Below are 19306 nucleotides of genomic sequence, written 5' to 3' on the forward strand. Positions count from 1 at the left end.
GAGATTTGCCCTGCCTAGGCTTTTGCTCAAAAATAACTATATTATGCCTCATCAGATTCTTGTTTACTCTTACAGAAAGAAACGGCAAATGGCATTGCTCTAGGGACAGACATTCTCTGACGTGAAGCAGCTTCTTGAGTGCTCCTTGAGACTGCTGTGCCAGTTATCAGACAAATATTTTAAAATCATTATCACTTCACCACCGAGACTCATTAAGCACTGGATAGGAAATAGCATGAAGATCTTTACAAAGGAAGGCTTAAACAAAATTAATTGCATACCTAAAAGCAACTTCTACACTAAAAACAATCTTAAATGGCAAATTTGTATGTACTGCATGTTGCTGCCACACACTTTGTGAATTGCATTGCTTTGGGATCATGCTTTCCTGCTGTGGGAAGGCACAGGGCCTCCAAATTACGTACAACGCCTGAGAGGTCAGTGGTTAAAGGACTGATCTTGTGCACTGCTGTGTGGAAACATACACAAATAAAATTCTTTTTAGAACTTTCATTGATATTTGCCATACAATGCATTTCTGGATAAGGAACTTAAGTTTCCATTCTAGAAAATACTACAATCTCCAATTTCAGTTTGTAAGGTATAAAAACTGGCCAGGCATTCTGTGCCATACTTTAGTAGTATGATATTAGATCATTTAGACCAAAATAACTAGAAAAAAAAATCACAGAATGATTGGGTTGGAAGCCATCCAGTTCCAACCCCCTGCTGTTGGCTGGGTGCCACCTACCAGATCAGGGCCCGGGGCTCCAATCCAACCCGGCCATGAGCACCTCCAGGGATGGGGCATCCACAGCTTCTCTGAAATACTGAAACTAGTTTCTGTACAATAGATCACTGTACTCAGACAAACCAGATGCCAATTTCTGAATCTAGCTGACAGTCAGAATTATGGCCCCATACTTTATCCTTGTAACTATTCATTGCTGCTGCTCTTGCAGAAACTACCATCTCTACTGCACTGGCAATGGAATTAACCATGCAAAGGGACCTCAGTCACACAACAAAGGTCAGACAACTGCCAATGACAGCATTCCCAACTAGTTTACCTTAGAGATCATCAGGAATGCTCATACAGTCTGTCGCACCAGCAGTTTTAAATGAAAGCAATCACTTCCCAGTGTTGCTTTATGCAACTTTCTATATGGTATTCTTTTCTTCCTGAGATCTTGCCCATCTTTGTGCGCCCTGTGAGCAGTAAGTACAATGTGTCTATTTTTAATCAAATAAATAGCTGAAGGACAGGGAAAATACAAGAGGATCAGACTGTTGTACCAGACATCTTAATCAACTGTAAAACCAATGCATTCCTCCCTTCCAAATGCACCCTGTCTTCAAGTTCTGTCCCACCTCATTTTCTTACTCTGTAACATCTTTCCTCTTAAAAGGAAAGAAGCAGAGAAAGATTTCAGTATAAACTTTTTTCTTTGTAAAATGTCATACATGTTTCAGTGAGAGCTAGAAAAATCATAAATATCACAAATAAATCAGTAAAAGCTCTTTTTTTTTTAAGAAATTGTTTTAAAGCTAACAATCTGTTAAAAAAAACTGAAAGGAGAATGTTTTTGAAACAGTTGACACCATCTGTTTAATAAAAGAAGCAGGAAAAAAATTGACTGTTGTTAGCATAAACATTGCTTAACTCAGCAGACCAGTAAATAAATTGGAAAGCCTTCATATTTTAATCAAATACTAATTGAATTACCTGGATTTTGCCAGAGTGAAATAAACTGTCATGGTTATGTGTAACTACATTTGATAACTTACTTACGTGCATATTTAATTATTTCTCAACATCTCATAGGTACTCAGAAAATACTTCATCACAAGCCACATTTAGTTCCCAAAACTCTGTGGTGAAAGCCAAGTAAACACATTACAAACTGGGCATCTGCTTACCAAGACCAACACATGGCATTTATAAATTTTGCCAGTTCTGTTACTAACGCATCCAAACAGATGCCAAAGGCAATCATCCAAAGACTCTTCAAGCAGCAGTAATGAATTGGCCTTATTCAGAAGCAAAGCATTAAATTCACCTCATGGATGACACCAACATAAAAACACAGTGCTAAGCTTTACAATGCATAGGAGAGGTGAAAAGAAATGTTGAGGCAATAATACAGATGCTCAGAACTAGAAATAGCAGCCTCTTATCCACATTGTCAGCTGTTATCAACTTCTCTTGCTCAAGTGCAATAATCTACACTTTCAGTGACAAAACAGCTGGGTGTTCTCTTGGCAATTAAATACCGAGCTCGCTGGTGCTTCCTGTAGGGGCTGTTTGATCTGCCAGATAATTTTGACTTTGTTGTGGAAATAACCAAAATTTAACTACTGATCAAGCCAGATCTCTTTCTGAAACACCTGCTCACAGTGTCATCATGTCAGGCAAGATTCAGTACAGGTAACAAAGACCTAGAATACCTGCAAAAACAGGAAAACCTGCATGACATAGTACACAGCGTGCCCTAGTATTATGATACAGACACGTCCTTGTTGATCTGTAGTCCCCCTCAGGTCCAAAATCATATTGTAATAAGCCTTGTGTAACTCACCATGCTGGAGACTGCAGTTCAGTGTATGTGACACAAAACCGGTCTATGTCCATCAGGTGCAGCACTTAACGGATGTGTTTAAGCAAAGACAGTACAGGCCAATGGCATCACCCTGCTCAGGATGCCAAATCCAGGAAAGCATTCTTTGTTCAAGCTCAGCACTGTGGGAATGTTTCTGGACCTCAGTTAGCCCTGAAAGCAGCTTAGGTGACACTGCACCTAAGCTAATCAACCACACCAGATAATAAATGAGTTAATATGGCTTGCCAGATCAAGACTGACTGCTCATCTATGGTCTGACTTACCCACCAAACTAACCAGATAAAACACCCGATAAAGAGAGGAGGGAAAAAAGTCATTAGATTGTAGTTTTATTTTAATATTTCAGATTTCATGCCTGATCAGCTTAGTCATGGCTAATAGCTTTTGCAGCATTTTGTTCCTAGTCTTAAGGATATCAAGATAGTGCTCCTAAAATAAAGCAACTATATGGAATTCATCTATTGCATCGATGTTGTAAACATTTCACAAATTCATTAAATTATGAATAAGGCATAGCATTTTTCTTGAAAAATCAACATAGCTGCTGAAAGTCTGTATCAGTACGCTCAGGACCGTAAGGGGTGACATCAGCTGCATGAAACTGCGAAGGCAGAAATCCCTGATGAAACTGCCCCAGTGTAAAACTCAGCTGACTCTGCTGACCCGATGGTATGATTTTATCTGCTCCAAGCCTGTAACTGAATGCTTATCAAAGCAAACAAAAAACAACTTTTGTTCTAAGTCTAGGCATAGTCCTTCGGCCCGACCTACAGAAATAAAGGGGAAATTAAAAAAGCCTATCCACCAAAAGGCCACTAAAGTCCATCTGGAGGCGATAGCCTATTTTCATAAAGAGCAGGGTTCAATATTACTGCCAGTCAGGCACGCTCAAGTAGGTGGGAGAAGCCTCAGAGATCAGTCTTATTAATGTGTGAACAAAGATTAGCCTCCATATCATCCCACTGCATTCCCACAGTCCAGTGTTCTTCTCCTTTGAGACTGCTAGCACACAGCAGACATCCTCTGTCATTAAATTTGTCTGTCTTTTTTCAATTATTATTTTGGACAGATTTTACATTTGAAACAATCATACTGAAGTTGTCAGAAATTTTACAGATTAGTAATGTGACTTGGAAGACGCAGAAAAAAAAAGGGAGAAAGCATCTAAAATCATGAGCATTTGACAGCTGAATAAGTATGCCACTGAATGTTGTGCAAAAGCATAACTTCAAGCATCTCTTTTCATTTCATTGCATTTTTTTTGAAAATAAGTGCCTGATAATAAATGAGAACAGCTTAAAATAAAACAAGTTAAAACAAATAAATACTGTATTTTAATTCTAAAGGAGCTTCTGTGGAAAAACAGAAATAGAGGCATTTTATTGCGGTGCTTCTTTCAGTGATTTCATAATAACCTTGCAAGAGAAGTATTCTTTATATTTAAAATAGATGCAAAAGATTTGAAAAAAATACAATATGCGTTCAATCTTGGCCTTTTGACTCCTGGTCTTTTATGCAGCTACTGCCTATATGGAATCACAGCAACTCATGTACATTTTACCAACCAAGCTTAATACAACTCATAAGAGAATCTCTAAGACAGGAATGCAGGATGTATAATGCTGCAGTCCTGATTGATAACTAAGAAGTTAGTTATAAATAAATCTGGAGCAGTTGGGATTGACTGTTGTTTAGCACTTTCAGACAGACATTCAGGGCAACTGGCAGGGGCTTTGAAAGCTGTTTCCTATATTAGAATCATGACATAAATAGATGCGAGCCTGCATTCCCTTGTCTTCTGCTAAAATAGATCTTACTCAAAAACATTTTCACAAGTTTGGTGAGGCATAACTAGTCCACTGTCAGATACAGAACAAACTCAACAATAACTGGAAGTCCCATGTTGACCTGCCATAAATAGTTATTGAATATAGTTATTGAGGACAAAAATTGTAGTGGAGAGCGACAAGAGATACTAGGGACAAGGAGAAACTTGTTTTAATACTGTTCTTTAAACTTTTAAGTGAAAACGCAAAAAAAAAAGCATATTTTACTAACTGTCCTTAAGAATATGTGCTTTATGTATTTATTAATTCAGGAACAGATGTTGCATAGAAACTCCTGACAGCAAGGCTGAGTTATGAGAATGGGACGGGAAAGACAGAGCATGTACGTTTTGTTGGTCTCTTTTAAAGCAAGTGGCCCAAATGCTGTTTAGAGAAAAAGCATTTGTCACAGACCTATCTTGCCTCCAGCACTCAAGCTTCCTCATAAACTGTTAGTTACTTGTCTGCTGTGGTCAAAAATCTATCTATCAAAATGTTGCAGGATTAGCTAGTTCAGTGACTGAGCATCCTACTCTTCTACCAAAATAATCAGTGGCCTTAATGAGCAATTAAGAACTTTGAGGTCCAGTGAGAGCAGAAAATCTTAAGGTATAGATCAGAAATCTTGTGCTTAATTTTATGCTACAGTTTTAGATCATGCATGAACTCCCAAACTATATGCAAGAGGCGAGCGTGACTGAGCACAAACTATATGCTATAATATAAAATCACAGCAGAAAGTACAGTACAATCAAAGCAACTGAGTTTAGCCAAGCAACTCTCCCAGCCAGTTTTCCCATAAACCCCAAATAAGTCAGCATAATATTTTGCTGATGGATGTGAAATAGCCCCACCTGCTTAACTCTAAGCCACTCTGAAACAAATCAATTCCAGCCTGGAAGCTCTGTGACCATAGTGCATGACACCTGTCCAAGCTGAATACTCCATCTCTTAACAGAATTCATTGCTGTAGCTCAGCAACAGCAAAGTCTGATGCAAATCTTTTGGTTCTGAGCAGGATCACAGCTTCCTGGGTCAGCACACCACAAAGTAGGCTCGTGCATCTCTACAATCCACCACTGAGTTCCTGGCCATGAGAAATCTCATACTATTATTCTTACAGTTTCAACAATATGCAAACCACAACAGAATTAGGAATAGGAAATTTCTAAAACTTTCCTTCTAAACTAAGTCTAGTATAAATTAAACACTGAATTAAGGACTCCAGGCTTGCTGTAGTACACACACAAGGCTACATTTCATTCGCTGAATTGGTTTTTTTCCATCATGATAACTGCTGAAAATACACTTGTTGAAAGAGCAAATTCATCACTGATAATCAAATCCTTTCCTTTTAATTGATCGCCACATCGTAGACATACTTTCCTTTTACAAGAACAGCCTGCATAAATACATTTTAAGCTAATTACCTTTAGGTGGAAAATATGACTTGCTTTCGGCTTTGTGAGGCCAGTCCACCACAAGAGGTCCAAACCTACGAAAGCTGGCAGTGATCTCATCTACAAAAAACAAATGAGGCACCTTAGAGAAAGTCTGAAGGCTGACAGTGGCAAGGTAAACATTTTTCTTTTAAAAGTCTATTTTCTGTACCTATCAAGAACAATAAAAACTGCAATAATGCACATTGATAATGCCTAAATGTTCTTTCAGTTCTGTGATATACGTGGCTGTTTAAAAAAGGAATTTTGCATTTTATTAATACAGGTTTGCAGCAGGATTAAATGCAAACACGATCTATCAGAAGTGAATATGCTTCAGCTGTGGTCTACGTCTAATTATAGCCACAAAGCAGGATCAGATGCAGCCACATGGGGACTGATGGAGAAGCTACATGTCTGCATGGCCACTCCTTGTAGCACGATCTGGAAAGCAGGCTGCATCAGGCCACGCGACTGTGAGGACTTCACCTCCACAGCCCCCTTGGAAAATCTGCCTTGAATAACCACTTTTTTTTTTTTTTTAAAAGCATTAGTTTAAAAACACTACAGAGCAAACATCTGAAACTATCCCTGAAACTATCCTATAGGATGATTTTATTTAAAGAATTTTTTTTCCACAAACTTATTTAAGTTATTTTAAAAAAAGTATATTGTCAATGTATTTATGCATTTTAAAGAAAGTAGAAATTTAGAATTATATCTAATGCAACACTAGATAGATCAGAGCAACAACTCATCAGAAAAAGAGCTTGAAGAGAAAAGCTGTGGTTTTCCAATGTTTTGGTTGCTATTTGAGATGCATCCAGTTTACCTGACCCCCATGAGCTGCATGTTAGATTTTTCAAGCAACAGGAGCCACAAAACACAGAACACACAAATCAGGAGCTGAAGGAAGATGGTGTTACTAGAGTCAGTCTCCCATGGATGAGTTCCTGTATCAACTACTCTGCAACTGGTGATGCAGTGTGGGAACTGCATTTGAGCTGTCTGTGAACCATTCATTGGCAACCCATCCTATTTTCATTTCTTATAATTGAAATTGCACATCATTTATTTTTTAAGTTTAGTAGGTGATGAGATTCAAAGATTCCTCCCTTATAAGGCATCCTCAAATGTCTTGCATATGCCAACTGAAGCTACACCGTGATGGATTCCTGCTGCAATATGAAAAATACACCTCGAACTGTAATGTTTTGGTTTGAGCCCGAATGTGCACGTGCACGTGCACACAGAGCTAATATGGACTGAAGAAAAAAACCGGCCATCCCTACTAAGCTGGTTGCTTTTGCAACCTTACTAAATGCTCTACTTTTTGAATTGAACACTACGTATGTGCTGGATAGGAACCCAACTTACTTTGATAAGTACTGCATTAACGAAGTTCATAAATCAACCACTTCTATTAACAAGGGAAATTCTGCAGAGGATTGACAGTACCCACTATCTTTCCTTTTTCCAGCTTTCCCATTTTATGTATGTGGGAACACATGCTGCTAGTGCAGATTAAAAGACCTGCTACACAGGCATTTCTGTCTTCATCTCCTCTAATCTGCAGTATCAAGAACATCAAGGAAATTCTCAGGTGTTGTGGGGCAAAGCGGGGAGGCTGTTTTAAATAATGCCACAAGCTCTACAAGTGATATACCTGGAAAAATACATCTTTTTCCATGACAAAATGACTTTTTCTAAGTAATTATATAAAAGCCAATTCCCATGTCTTACCAGTGTAACTTATTCACAGTACCTTCATCAATGTCAGGAGGAAGACCTCCAACAAACACCTTTCTAGAATAGCGTTCCACTCTTTCACCATTCTGACAGCGTGTCGGAGAGCTGAGACCCGATGATAAAGACTGATCACCGTGACTGTCGTCTAGGAAGCCATCTTCAAAAGGAAAGAGTGAAGACCGACCTGTAACAGATTTTGTAGTATCTATAGTTAAAGCTATTTCCTGGACAATTAAATATTTCAGTGAAAACTTACAATTTCCTTTCCTAAAATACTGTTTTGCTTTTAAGAGAATTTCTATTAACAAGTCTAGCTAAGCAATTAAGTTATTCAGATCATGGTCATTAGTATTGCTTCTATTTTTTTTAAAACTGTAACTATATTACTCTTAGAAGACAATAAACTTAATTTAGTTTAAAGCAGAAACTCTTGTGAATGGCTAGCAATTGGAAACCAACAAGTTGTCTGAGGAAACTGTGTCATAGCTACAGAAAGAACCTTGGAGCACTTAAATCCTTATTGATTTAAAACTTTCATAGCAGATCTCAAAGAAATTATTTCAAAATGCAGATCACTCAAGCCATGGCACTGCAGGGCAGGATGGCCTCCTTCAGAATGCCTTAAGGGACCCTAACCACAAGGGCTGCATTGCTCCTCCTTGAGGAGACACAGTCTGAGCACGGGGCAAACAGCAAAATAAACACAGAAAAGCTCTGCGTAGTGGATATTAAGCGTGTAGGCGAAGCAAACAGCTTAGCTAACAAGATAAAATATTTAAAAGACTTATTAAACAAAACACAAACACTTGCACTCAAAAAAAAAAGTTGTTAGCTACAGCAGTCAAGTGTCAAATTGTTACTCAGTGTTAAAACAGACTTTCAGTAAATGAATGAACAAAAAGCAACACAAATGACTGCTATTCAGTTGTTTAATGAAAAGTAAATTATTTGTGATCTCTTGATTCAAATAACTTGTTGCTATTGTTACTAAAGTATACACACCTTATCTTAAGAACAGATTTATTAACTCAGCAAATGGAAGTAGTAAAGACATTCAGCATACATAAAGGCTGTACATAAGCAGCACAGCAGAACATGGTAGCTTTAGAATTTAATTTCCTATACTTGAGTCGAAAAATAAATCCTGTAAAGTGGAATGATGTGTAAATGGGAACCTCATCTCAACTCTGAATAAACTACTTGTCCCCTCATATCATGTAGGATTGCTCCCAGGGACAGAATTAAAATGAACTGATACAAGCAGCTTATAGAGGGGTTAACTATAAATATAAATAGCAGGAAAAAATAGTTAAACTACAAGATAATTGATCACATGAAATTAACTTCCAGCAAGACCCAAAGAAGAGGAAGCTATATTTGGGGCTAACAGAACATGGAAGTAAAGGGAGGAAAGATGGGGGCGAGGAGTAAAACAAAGACATGCAGACTGAAGCTAGTCAGAAAAAATGTATACACTGAAATTATCAGTAATAGAGCCTTGAACAGTAAAGGCTACATTACAAAAAGCAGCAACAAACCTACATGTAGGAACAAGATAAACAACCAACAGGAAAGATGTTCTGACTGACACAAAACATGAGCTTGAATTTTTATGAACACCAGGTACCAGAAAGGACTTGATTAGGAAGAATACACTGAATGCAGAACATCGGCAAAGAACATAGATACAAAAATCCACAGAAGTAAAAATCCTACCGTGCTTTTAAGCACCAATATAGAAACAGGGCAAATGCCACAATCAGAGAAGGATTTAGAGATGCTACTCTTAAAGTCTAGCACAGCAGGCTGTCAGAAATGGCAGCTTTAGAGCATAAGCCAGGAAGGACTTGATAGATATTCTGGTAATGCATGGAGAGGGCATGCACATATAAGAATATATGCATTTTAGCAGAAGAGAGAGCATATGAATGATAGTAATAATAGGTATGGAGAGTAAAAATGTGTAAGAATATAAAATTATTAACAGGTTAAATAATATTTTATTTCCCCCCACAAACATACTTTCTTAAAAAAAGAAGACAGAAGCTTACACATCAAATAAATTGATATTTAGCTGTTCAACTGAATTACAGGTCCGTTGAGGAGGCTGGATGAGAGCTGATTTCTGATGGAAATCCAACAAAATGCATAGTGGCTTAAAAAGCAAGATGTCCCTTCTGATGGTCAGATGCTTGACAGTTCACAGACACTATACTCAGCTTAAGTGAATACAAGAGATGATGATCTAAAGCTTTATAGTGAAGCATACAGTTAAATGTATAAAGTAAATGTTTAATAGCACAAAAGGCAGAGAGGAAATGGAGTAGGGAACAATTGTTCACTGTCTCTTCCAAGTGAGGGGAAACAAAGTACATTAAACACAATCAGTACATGGCAAGGCTCAAAGAAAGCCAAACTGTGGAACCCCTTACCACAGGCTTTTTAGGATGCTAAAAAGTTCACATAGTTTCTGAAAGAGGGAATGAGCAAGAACAGTAGAAAAACCCATCTTGGAGCATTAACAATTGAAACGCCGCATCAAAAAACACCCAGGGCAAATCTCTGTAGAGTATCATGGGAAAGCATTAGTAAGTGCCCTGTTTTTATATGCCTGCAGCCCTTCCCTGGCACCTCTGAGTTGTGAAGGCAGGAGGAAAGACTTTCTATAGCTACTCTTACAGCCATATCTGAAAAAAAACTAAAAAAATATTGAAAACAAGGTAAGGATCTTGTTTTCAGGATGCACAACTCAACAACATGAAGTGTAATATCTACAAAAAAAAAAGCTCAGCTCAATTCACAAAGGAAACAGAGGATCAAATGGAAAGCTGATAGGTTACACTCAACCCCCAATATATTTCTGACAACACCCTTCCCACTGAAGATGCTTAGTCACAGTGACAGAGTGAAAGACTAATTAAAATACTCCAGTGTAATAAATATGAAATGAGTCCCTGCACAGACTTGCCACTGAGTTCTCTGAGTATTACCGCAATGCAAATGGTAAAAAAAAATAATAAATATGAGAACATTTGATAAACAACTTTTTTTTTTTTTTTTTTTTAAGCAGACAACGGTAGAATTGCATGGTTCTTCAGGTTAAGAAAGCTCAAAACAACATTATGCAATTCAGTGTACTGAAAAAGCAGGGATATCACAGAGGTTAATATTATACGAGTAGGGCCTGTCACAAAATCCCTAACGCTGATGACAAGAGACGCGCGCACACACACACACACACACACACTCCAGCTTGTTACCACAGAAGACAATTTTACATAGGCAACAATTATTATGGAGGGAAACATGCATTTTGGTTGAGTAAAATCCTGAAAGTCCAGCACATCCAGAACCTGTTTGCCTTGTTTTGTCATCACCACAATTTCTACAAAGTAGCCTACACTGAATTTTACAGCCTACCCTGAATGTATCACAATTACAATTGCCACATCACTTACATTTTGCTGCTACAAGTCAACACAAGTTGCAGAAGTTAATAGTGCCCGGATGATTTCCACCTCCCTTCCTACTTTGCTGCCATTGAATAAATCTGGAGACACTTGGCACAAGCGTCACATGCATACGGAGCTTACGATATTTTATACTCTACATACTTTCCAGTTGGTTTCAGTACCATGAGAGCACCAAAGAGAAGTACTAGCATGCTTTAGACATCTGTTAACACTAGACTGTTCTCTGGAATTAGGGAAAAATAAGAAGGTAAGTTTATGGGGAAAAATCTAAGTTTTAAAAATACTATTCTCTGTTTACCTTTACCTATAAATTAAAAGCTAAACACCATCAGCTTTGAATCAAATCAGCTCAAGCTTTATGTTAGAAACACTATCAGTACTGCCTACTATTTTGACTCACACATAAGTGCAAATTACATGTTACTTAGAGGCTATCGGGTAGCTTGGACAACTACGTTTGTCTCCAAATTTGATGCAAATTCTACACTAAGAAAAGGAGGCCTTCCGAGCAGCATCACATGCGTAGCTGCCACAGAACATACGTTAAAAAAAAAAGAGATAAAATGAAATGTAATGCCAAAGTACCCCAAACAGATGGCACTGTCCAAGTCTAGCTGTTAAATGCCACAATCTTCACCATTATTTTCTCAGTTTAAAAGTCAGTGTCAACTACAGCACAGCACATAAAAATAAGGTACATTAGCATCTTTCTTGGTAACCAACATGTTTGCTCTTGTCCACGTTCATTAATCTCCCAAAATAAACTTAAACACAGCACTGTACAACATCTGCATAATGCTTTCAGCCTGTTTTTACTTTTGTAAGAGTTGCTTAAATGATGAATACGGTTAAAATATGTTCAAATGTTCTTTTTTTTTTTTCCCCTCTCTTGATTGTCAGTATTCACCCACTGAGGACAGTTATTAGTGTTGGTATTCACAGTGTTCTGCCTAAGGTAATCTGATGCAGTTCTCAGGTATGATCTTCAACAAAAGAAGTTTCATCCAAGAAAAAAGTATGCTTGAAGTAATTCAGTAAGTTAGCTAAACATTAAACTTCTACAAAAAACATCTGAAAATTATCTTCATTTCTGGAACATCACACATTTAAAATCATAAATATGTGTCATGAAAAAGAATCTTAACATTTACCCATTCTCAGTTCAGTAGTAACAGCAACATACTAAGTTACCTGCTCAAATCATCACTGCTTTAAGATGATATAAAAAGGGAGATGTTTTGCAAATGAAGAACATCAAATTGATTTATAAGAAGCAACTGATCAACCAAATAATGTTAAAATTGGTAACATCATAAGATAACTCAATATTTATATGTCCCACTATTCAGCAAACAAAACATTTAGTAAATACTTTTACCTCTTCTCCGCCCATAGCTCCTGGCTGCATGTAAACACAGAAGAAAATTGTCGGTACAGCTGTCATTAGATTTAGCTCCAAAAGCAAAGAAAATGTAGCTTCTAAGTCTTCTTTTCCCCTCCCACCATTAAGAAGGAAAAGGCATTCAAAAGTGTGCAAAATGAAACTCAAACAACCCAAGACAAGAGAAAAAGTTTGAAGATGACACAGCCAGGGAAAAAAAAAAAAAAAAGAAAAACGAAAAACCCCATACCTGCTGTGCAAGTTTTCTACACGTCAAGATTAATAAAAAAATCAGGCACATAAGACTTACAGTACTATAGATGATTAATTTAGGATTATGTTTTTAAGAGCATAAACATCATCAACAGTAATCCTAATTAAAATAATTCATTTTCCATTTCATTAATTAGCTTGTGGACAATGTTTTCCAATTATGTTTCAAGTTAAATAATTAGCCATCTGCAAATACTAAAATCCTACCAAAACCATATGAACTCAATAGCCAGAATGTTCAGACTAATAAAAACAGATTGGCAAAACATCTTCATAAGAACTGAAATTAATACAGCATTTCAATGTGATATGCATCAATGGCAAATCTACAGTGTTGTACAAGCGTGGAAGCCACAGAGCTATAAAAAAAATTCACTATATAAATGGAAATGCAAAAAGCATCATTTTTTTTTCCATTTGAACTTTTAGAATACCAGAAAATAACCTGAAAAACAGTGTCTTCCATACATGGAATTCAATGCAACAAAATATGTCATCTTCTAAGGAAATCAAACATGAAGGCCAGGATCATGTAAGAGTTTGTCAACAGAAAGAGAGTTTAGATAGTAGGTAGAGGAGTTGTTCTGTCTTTCAGTGCAATACTGCCTGTGTTCCTCCTCTCTCCCAACTCCATCTCTTGCTTTCACATTTAACACAGTGCCTTCAGGTCCTGCCCCACAGGTCCAGGTTTTAGGTGTGATTCTTTTAGCTCTCTCAACATCCCCTTAACTGACTTCGTATCTAGCTTCCTCTCCCTCCTTCTATATTCCAAGCATTCCCTACCTTCCCATTATTCTCATATTTATATTTCCATCCATAAATGCATGCCTTGAGATGTCTAACCATGTACTCAGCTTTCCACACCTCCATCTTCCCGCCCCCCTCCCCTCCCCCCCCGCCCCGCTGAGTGGGCCCATAGCTGTCACCTCACGCAGCCCAGGGCCCTGCCAGTAAAATCCTGCACAGTTTCTTCCTCAAGCCCTGAAGAAATGCAGCCTTGGAAAACACACAACTGTGTCATCTCTCCTCAACATCCCAGCAGTCAGGCGACAAAAAAGCAATTACCTGACTGTTTCATTAGAGGGATTGCACAATAATAATAATAATTCAACGCCTGTGATGAAGAATTGTTTCAAAATTACTTTTTCCAAAAAAAGCCAAGAGTTACTCAGCCAGGCAACTTAGGAATGTCAACATACCCTTTCTTTTTTCGTTTACGCAGGATGAAAAATAAGAATGTGTGCATATTTGGGAACTAATAAGAAAACAACTGTACTATTATGGACAATGAAATTATTAGTGTTGTATACCTAAGATTAATTTCTCTCTCTGCCAACTCCAACAAAAGACAAAAAAAAAAAAAGATGGGGAGCTCCCAAAATTGTACCCAGCAGAGATGAAGCCTCTTCCATACTCTGCTTCTTGTGCCAAATGTGAACATCTTTTTGCACAAAAAACCAACCCCTTGAATGGTCCCAAAATTTAACACAGAGTGCCTTTTTCCTAGGCACCTCATAGAACGTTACAGCATTAAAGAAAACAGGGCTACTCTAAGAAGCACTGAACCCATTTTGCCAGTTACAGCATGAGATAGCTGCAAGTATGCCCTGGTCGGTTGTGCATCTCCTTGCGTGACCACTGCTGGTCACCATTTCTCCCACCCTCTGCAACTTTCTTCAGCTCTGACAGGTAGCAAGTTGCAGAGCCACCATGTCCCAGAGTGCATGTACTCAAGCACAAAGGAACAACATGTTCTTTTTTTTTTTTTTTTTTAATTTCCTGAAACTGTTAACCCATCTCCATCCTGTGAGTTGAGTGCGCTTTACAAACATGAAACTGTACATTAAAGAATGGAACTCTAAGCTTTTTACAAACAAGCAAAACAACCTCCCCAAACACCAATTAATGAAATGCAATTAAGTAAATTTAGTGCTGTTGGGAATCTTGGAAGACTACAGCTAAAGTTATCCACTGTTGCAACTTATCAAAATGCAACAAATTGAAATGTAGAAATTTTAACTGCATCTCAAGAAAAGCTATATGAAATGGGTGAAAAAGAGCTAGAATGCTTGCATTTTTATAACATTTATCTGGCAGTGAAAGGAGAGAGAATCCACTGCTGGCATAAGAATGCCTTTGCAAAATGAGATGAAGAGCCACAAAACTCTGGAGATAACGTGGTTTATAAGATGCATGACACACTGAAGCACATCCATAAAAGATGGCCCTCAAGGACTGAGCAAAAAGCAGTGACCTAACAGCCCCTGCCTATGGCCCTAGGAAGGCAGCGGACTGGACATCCACAGCACAGCAATGTCGGCAAGACAAGAAAAGGGACAAGGATGAGGAAAGTTACCCTGTTTAAAGTTACTTCTGCTCATTTAATATACACTCTGAAAACTAAGAACAACATAACCAAGCAATGGAACACTGTATAACCAACAATTAAACTACCTTCACTCTTCTGCTCACTTCTTATGCTGGGAATAAGTTTGGGTTTGTCCTGTTGTTTATCTTGGAAGGTTCCAACACAAAAAGAGCATTGTGTAATTTGTGTGATAAAAGCAAACCATGTAAACAAATACCAGAATTGCACAAATGGTTTCTGAGAATTATTTTTAGTAAGACAGGTGTTCTGCAATTCATTTGTGAAATGAAACCAAGTGAAAAAGCCATAGAAAATAAAGGATTGACTAAAACATTATCGTATACTACCCATTACCTAGTGCACATTAGAACATCAATAACAATCATACAGCTCAGCTAGAATACCTGTGAGAGCTGACATGCAATGCCCTACTGGCCAAGACCATTGATCCACCCAGACGAGCATTCTGTTTTCCACAGTGATATTAGGAGGAGTCCATTAGACAGGTCACTGTATGTTCCTCTCTTGTTCCACTGGCATTTAAGGTAAATACATTAAAAATGTTAGGAGGCACACTCTTGCCTGCTTCTAATACCTTCTTAGAAGTATTTTGTTTACCTTTTCTCTAATGCCTTTTTGAATCTGTTGATATTACCTCCTTCACAAAGTTTCTGTGGCAGCAAGTTCCAGAAATGAACTAAAGAAGCACTACTTCTGAGTTTTAAATGAATCTGCTAGAAGTTTTACCAAGTGTCCCTCTAGTCTTAGCCTTGTAGAACATGATGAATGGCAGTTCTACACTGTCCTTTTCTGCACGTTTGCGATTTTTGTAAGGCCCCATTACACTCACCCTCAACATTCTCCTAACCAAACTGAAGTGTTTCAGCTTCTTCAGTCTCAGTAATTCAGTAAGGTCATGTCAGAGATAGACAATAAGAAAGAATAGTTCTCGGATACACAGCAAATTATATTCTAATAGTTATTGATTGAGTTAGTATGAAATAAGGAAGGAGCATAGTTAACAAAAACCAAATAGATAAAAATCCAAACTTTCAAAAGGAATAAAGAAAACAGAAACAGCAGTGAAACTAATCTTCATTATTAGGCTCATTAGCTTTACCCAAGACTACAGAGAAAGCTTCCAAAACCCAAAGTTACGTGCTCTCTCACTGGTTTAATTTATTCTCATGGATGAGAGAGGCCATAAGAACATTTTTACATGAAAAATACATATGCTTTTGGGTTCTTAACTGTTTACCATTCTGGTCTCAAATCACACTGCTAACTGGTCTTGCTGCACTCCTACGAAGATGGTACTAGGCTCTAGTCACAGCACAATTCAGCTATAAGTTACCAGAAAAAAGTCATTAGCACCTGTTGAAAATAAACATCAGTGATAACTATGTGGAAGTTCAACCTAGAAATGTGTACCATCTGACATGATTCAATTAAATGCCGACATAATACATCAGTACATAAAGGCACAATACTGACTTATATTTCAATATCTCTATGAGCCAAGCCTTTAAAGTTAATAAACACTGGCAAAACCAAAACACCTTACTTGACTAATATCTGTTATTTCCAGACAACGTGAAATCATGAGCTTCAAATGTTGGAGTGGATATTCAGTTACAAGTTCAATTTCTATGGCTTAGAAACTGATATTTACTAAACATGTTACTATCACTATCATCAAAAATTGTCCCTATAAAAACACAAGTAGTTGTTCACCTACATCAAGTAGATCAAAAGCTTTCAACAGCTTCGTTATGGCCGTATTAACCACTGGTAAGGAAGAGCCTTCTGGAGAACCTTTTCAAACCTTACTAAAAAAATGGCAACTTAAGTCTATAGGCAAGACAAAGTACTTCCAGTAGGCTCTTAAAGGAGATAATCTTGCCAAATCAATTTGTCAATTCGTCTTTTAAATTGGGTTCTAACAGCAATATAAAATTGACAAGCTGTGAAAGATCTTCTCAGATTTCAACATAGGCTGACCACATAGTCTGGATTCCTTTGAAAAAATTTCTTTAAGTCAATTCGTTTGCTATAATGTACATAAATAAATGTTATGTTTCTGATTTTTAAAAAGTGTCTACCGTTCACTGTGTCTCAAATTACCCATGTGAAAAAAACTGTTACTGCAATTCCAGCAAGAAAAGCCAAAAGTTCACTTTGTCAATCCACCCTGTTCTGTCTGAATGGTGAAGATTATTGAATAAACTGTTGTTAACACATGTGAAAAAAATCTCTGAATAAGAGCTAGGCAAGGTAGGTTCTATTTAAAAACTGGGTTTCTGTACAGATGGAAGCCTATGAAATGCAGTAGCTAAAGCTGAAACAGTGAGTAACTTTAATTTGTAGCAATCAAAGCTACTATAATATATATTATATACACATAAAGGTAGTTCAGAATTATTTCAACATTTTTACAACCTAAAATAGGGGTCAAGGTTGACAAGAACAGTTTGCATATAAGATGAGGCCAATATTTAATAAAAATAGCATGAATTTAGTGAATATAAAATACTATTCATTGACTACATTTCCAGATTTTAACTACATAAGCAGCAAGCTGACAAATGAACACCATCTGACAAAATTCAGTGAGTATGCGCACAGAAGTATGGAAAAATAAGAACTATATTTGAGAATAAAGTACTCAGCTTGGTTCACTATATTAACTGTTCGCTTCTGTGCCATACGTTTCTACTGAGCTTTACATGCACAGGAATCTATTTGCTTACGAAGAAAGGTTTCTGTATATTAAGCTGTCATTTTCAGACTATTCTCTCCATTTTATCAGAGGTAGTTTTTAAAATTATGATGACCAGCTTGTTTAAGAAAATAATTCTGTCTTCCACTTTCTTTGGCTGAAAAAGCTGTTCATAGAAAACAAGATGTCCATCTTCCACTCCTTTTAAGAAGGTCTTTGAAAGAAAAAAATACAGTCCAAGTAATTAAGTTTTATTCATTTGAGAGTGGTTCAAAAGATAGTTCTTAGTTTCCACTGATAGACGAGTTGGATGTGCAGACTGGTGTTGTGATAATGTAGTTGTATGACAGTCCCTTCTGGTTCACTTCTTTCCAATGACACACTGCAAATGATTGCTACAACAATTTCTCTGCTAAAGTATGTTAGCATACATATAATATTGAATCCCACCTTCAGAATACTGAAGTACATATGGAAGCTATATTCAGGTAAAACCCACACTGGATCTCAAATACTTGATCAGAAGTGAACGGCATTTGATATTCAAAACTTGCTGCAGCAGAAAAAAAACACTGTTTAAACAGCTTAGGTCTTTCTTCTTCAAGCACAGTTAGTAGGCAGGCGTCTGTGCAGGAGAGAAGACTTCTATTTTCATTTCTTTGTTTTCATTTTAAAAGTAGATTAATGATAAAGCTCACATTTCTAACAGCCAAGCTGATGGAAACTTCCTTTATATTGCTTTCAATCTATCAAACACAGTTCTGGACTGCAGTCCCATCTCTTCTAGCACCATATATAATACTTATATATATGCCTGGCATAATCTTGATCATAAAATGCTGCAGAAACAGATGGCACTCACCCAAAATAGAGAGGATCACACAGTTGAAAGAAAACCTCACACTGGTGAGGTTTAGATGCAGGAAAAGTAGTGAGATAAAATAAGAAGGTAGTACAGAGCTAACGAGTGGAACTAAAAGGAAGAAAAGTAAAGAAATCTTCCTTTGTCACAAAGATATTTTGGCAATCACTGACAAGTGATAGCGCTCTCAGCAACCGCCAGTTCGGATCCCAGAAAATGCAGATATTTATAAAAAAACTCAAGGGAAGGGAAGAAGAAAAAATGCCTTTTCTCTCTCTGCTTTTTTTAAAAATTATTATTAAACAAGCATAGAAGGAGCATTGATGTTTATAACTAGCCTATCTTACAGTCCCCAGGGCAGCATCAAACCTAACTGTTTGTACAGCTGATTCTGAAAAACGTAACAAGGCACACACTCTGGGACTCTTATAACACTGCTGCCTTTGCTGTGTCACACTTTTCATCATTCATTTCCCCCTCCCATTAAATCAATTCTGATCTCTTAGATTGACCAGGTTTGTAAAAACAGACCCAATGTTGCTCTCTCCATGTCTTTTATTCCTTTCTATTTTTCCTCATATGCTAATGAGTCAGT

The 19306-nt window shown here is 37.3% G+C and overlaps 1 protein-coding gene across 8 annotated transcripts in view; it reads right to left on the bottom strand.

Annotated features, from left to right (window-relative positions):
* Nucleotides 1-19306, bottom strand: part of CPEB3 (cytoplasmic polyadenylation element binding protein 3) — an 85728-nt gene that overhangs the window by 21150 nt on the left and 45272 nt on the right. For all 8 annotated transcript variants that reach the window (XM_021399269.1, XM_021399265.1, XM_021399267.1 and 5 more), the window contains exons 5-6: nt 7652-7819; nt 5878-5967 (exon numbers count right to left, since the gene is read on the bottom strand). In XM_021399269.1, coding sequence (XP_021254944.1) covers nt 5878-5967; nt 7652-7819 — 258 coding nt within the window. The remainder of the gene's footprint in view (nt 1-5877; nt 5968-7651; nt 7820-19306) is intronic.

This window comes from Numida meleagris, chromosome 5, assembly GCF_002078875.1.
Source record: "Numida meleagris isolate 19003 breed g44 Domestic line chromosome 5, NumMel1.0, whole genome shotgun sequence".
Classification (NCBI taxonomy): domain Eukaryota; kingdom Metazoa; phylum Chordata; class Aves; order Galliformes; family Numididae; genus Numida; species Numida meleagris.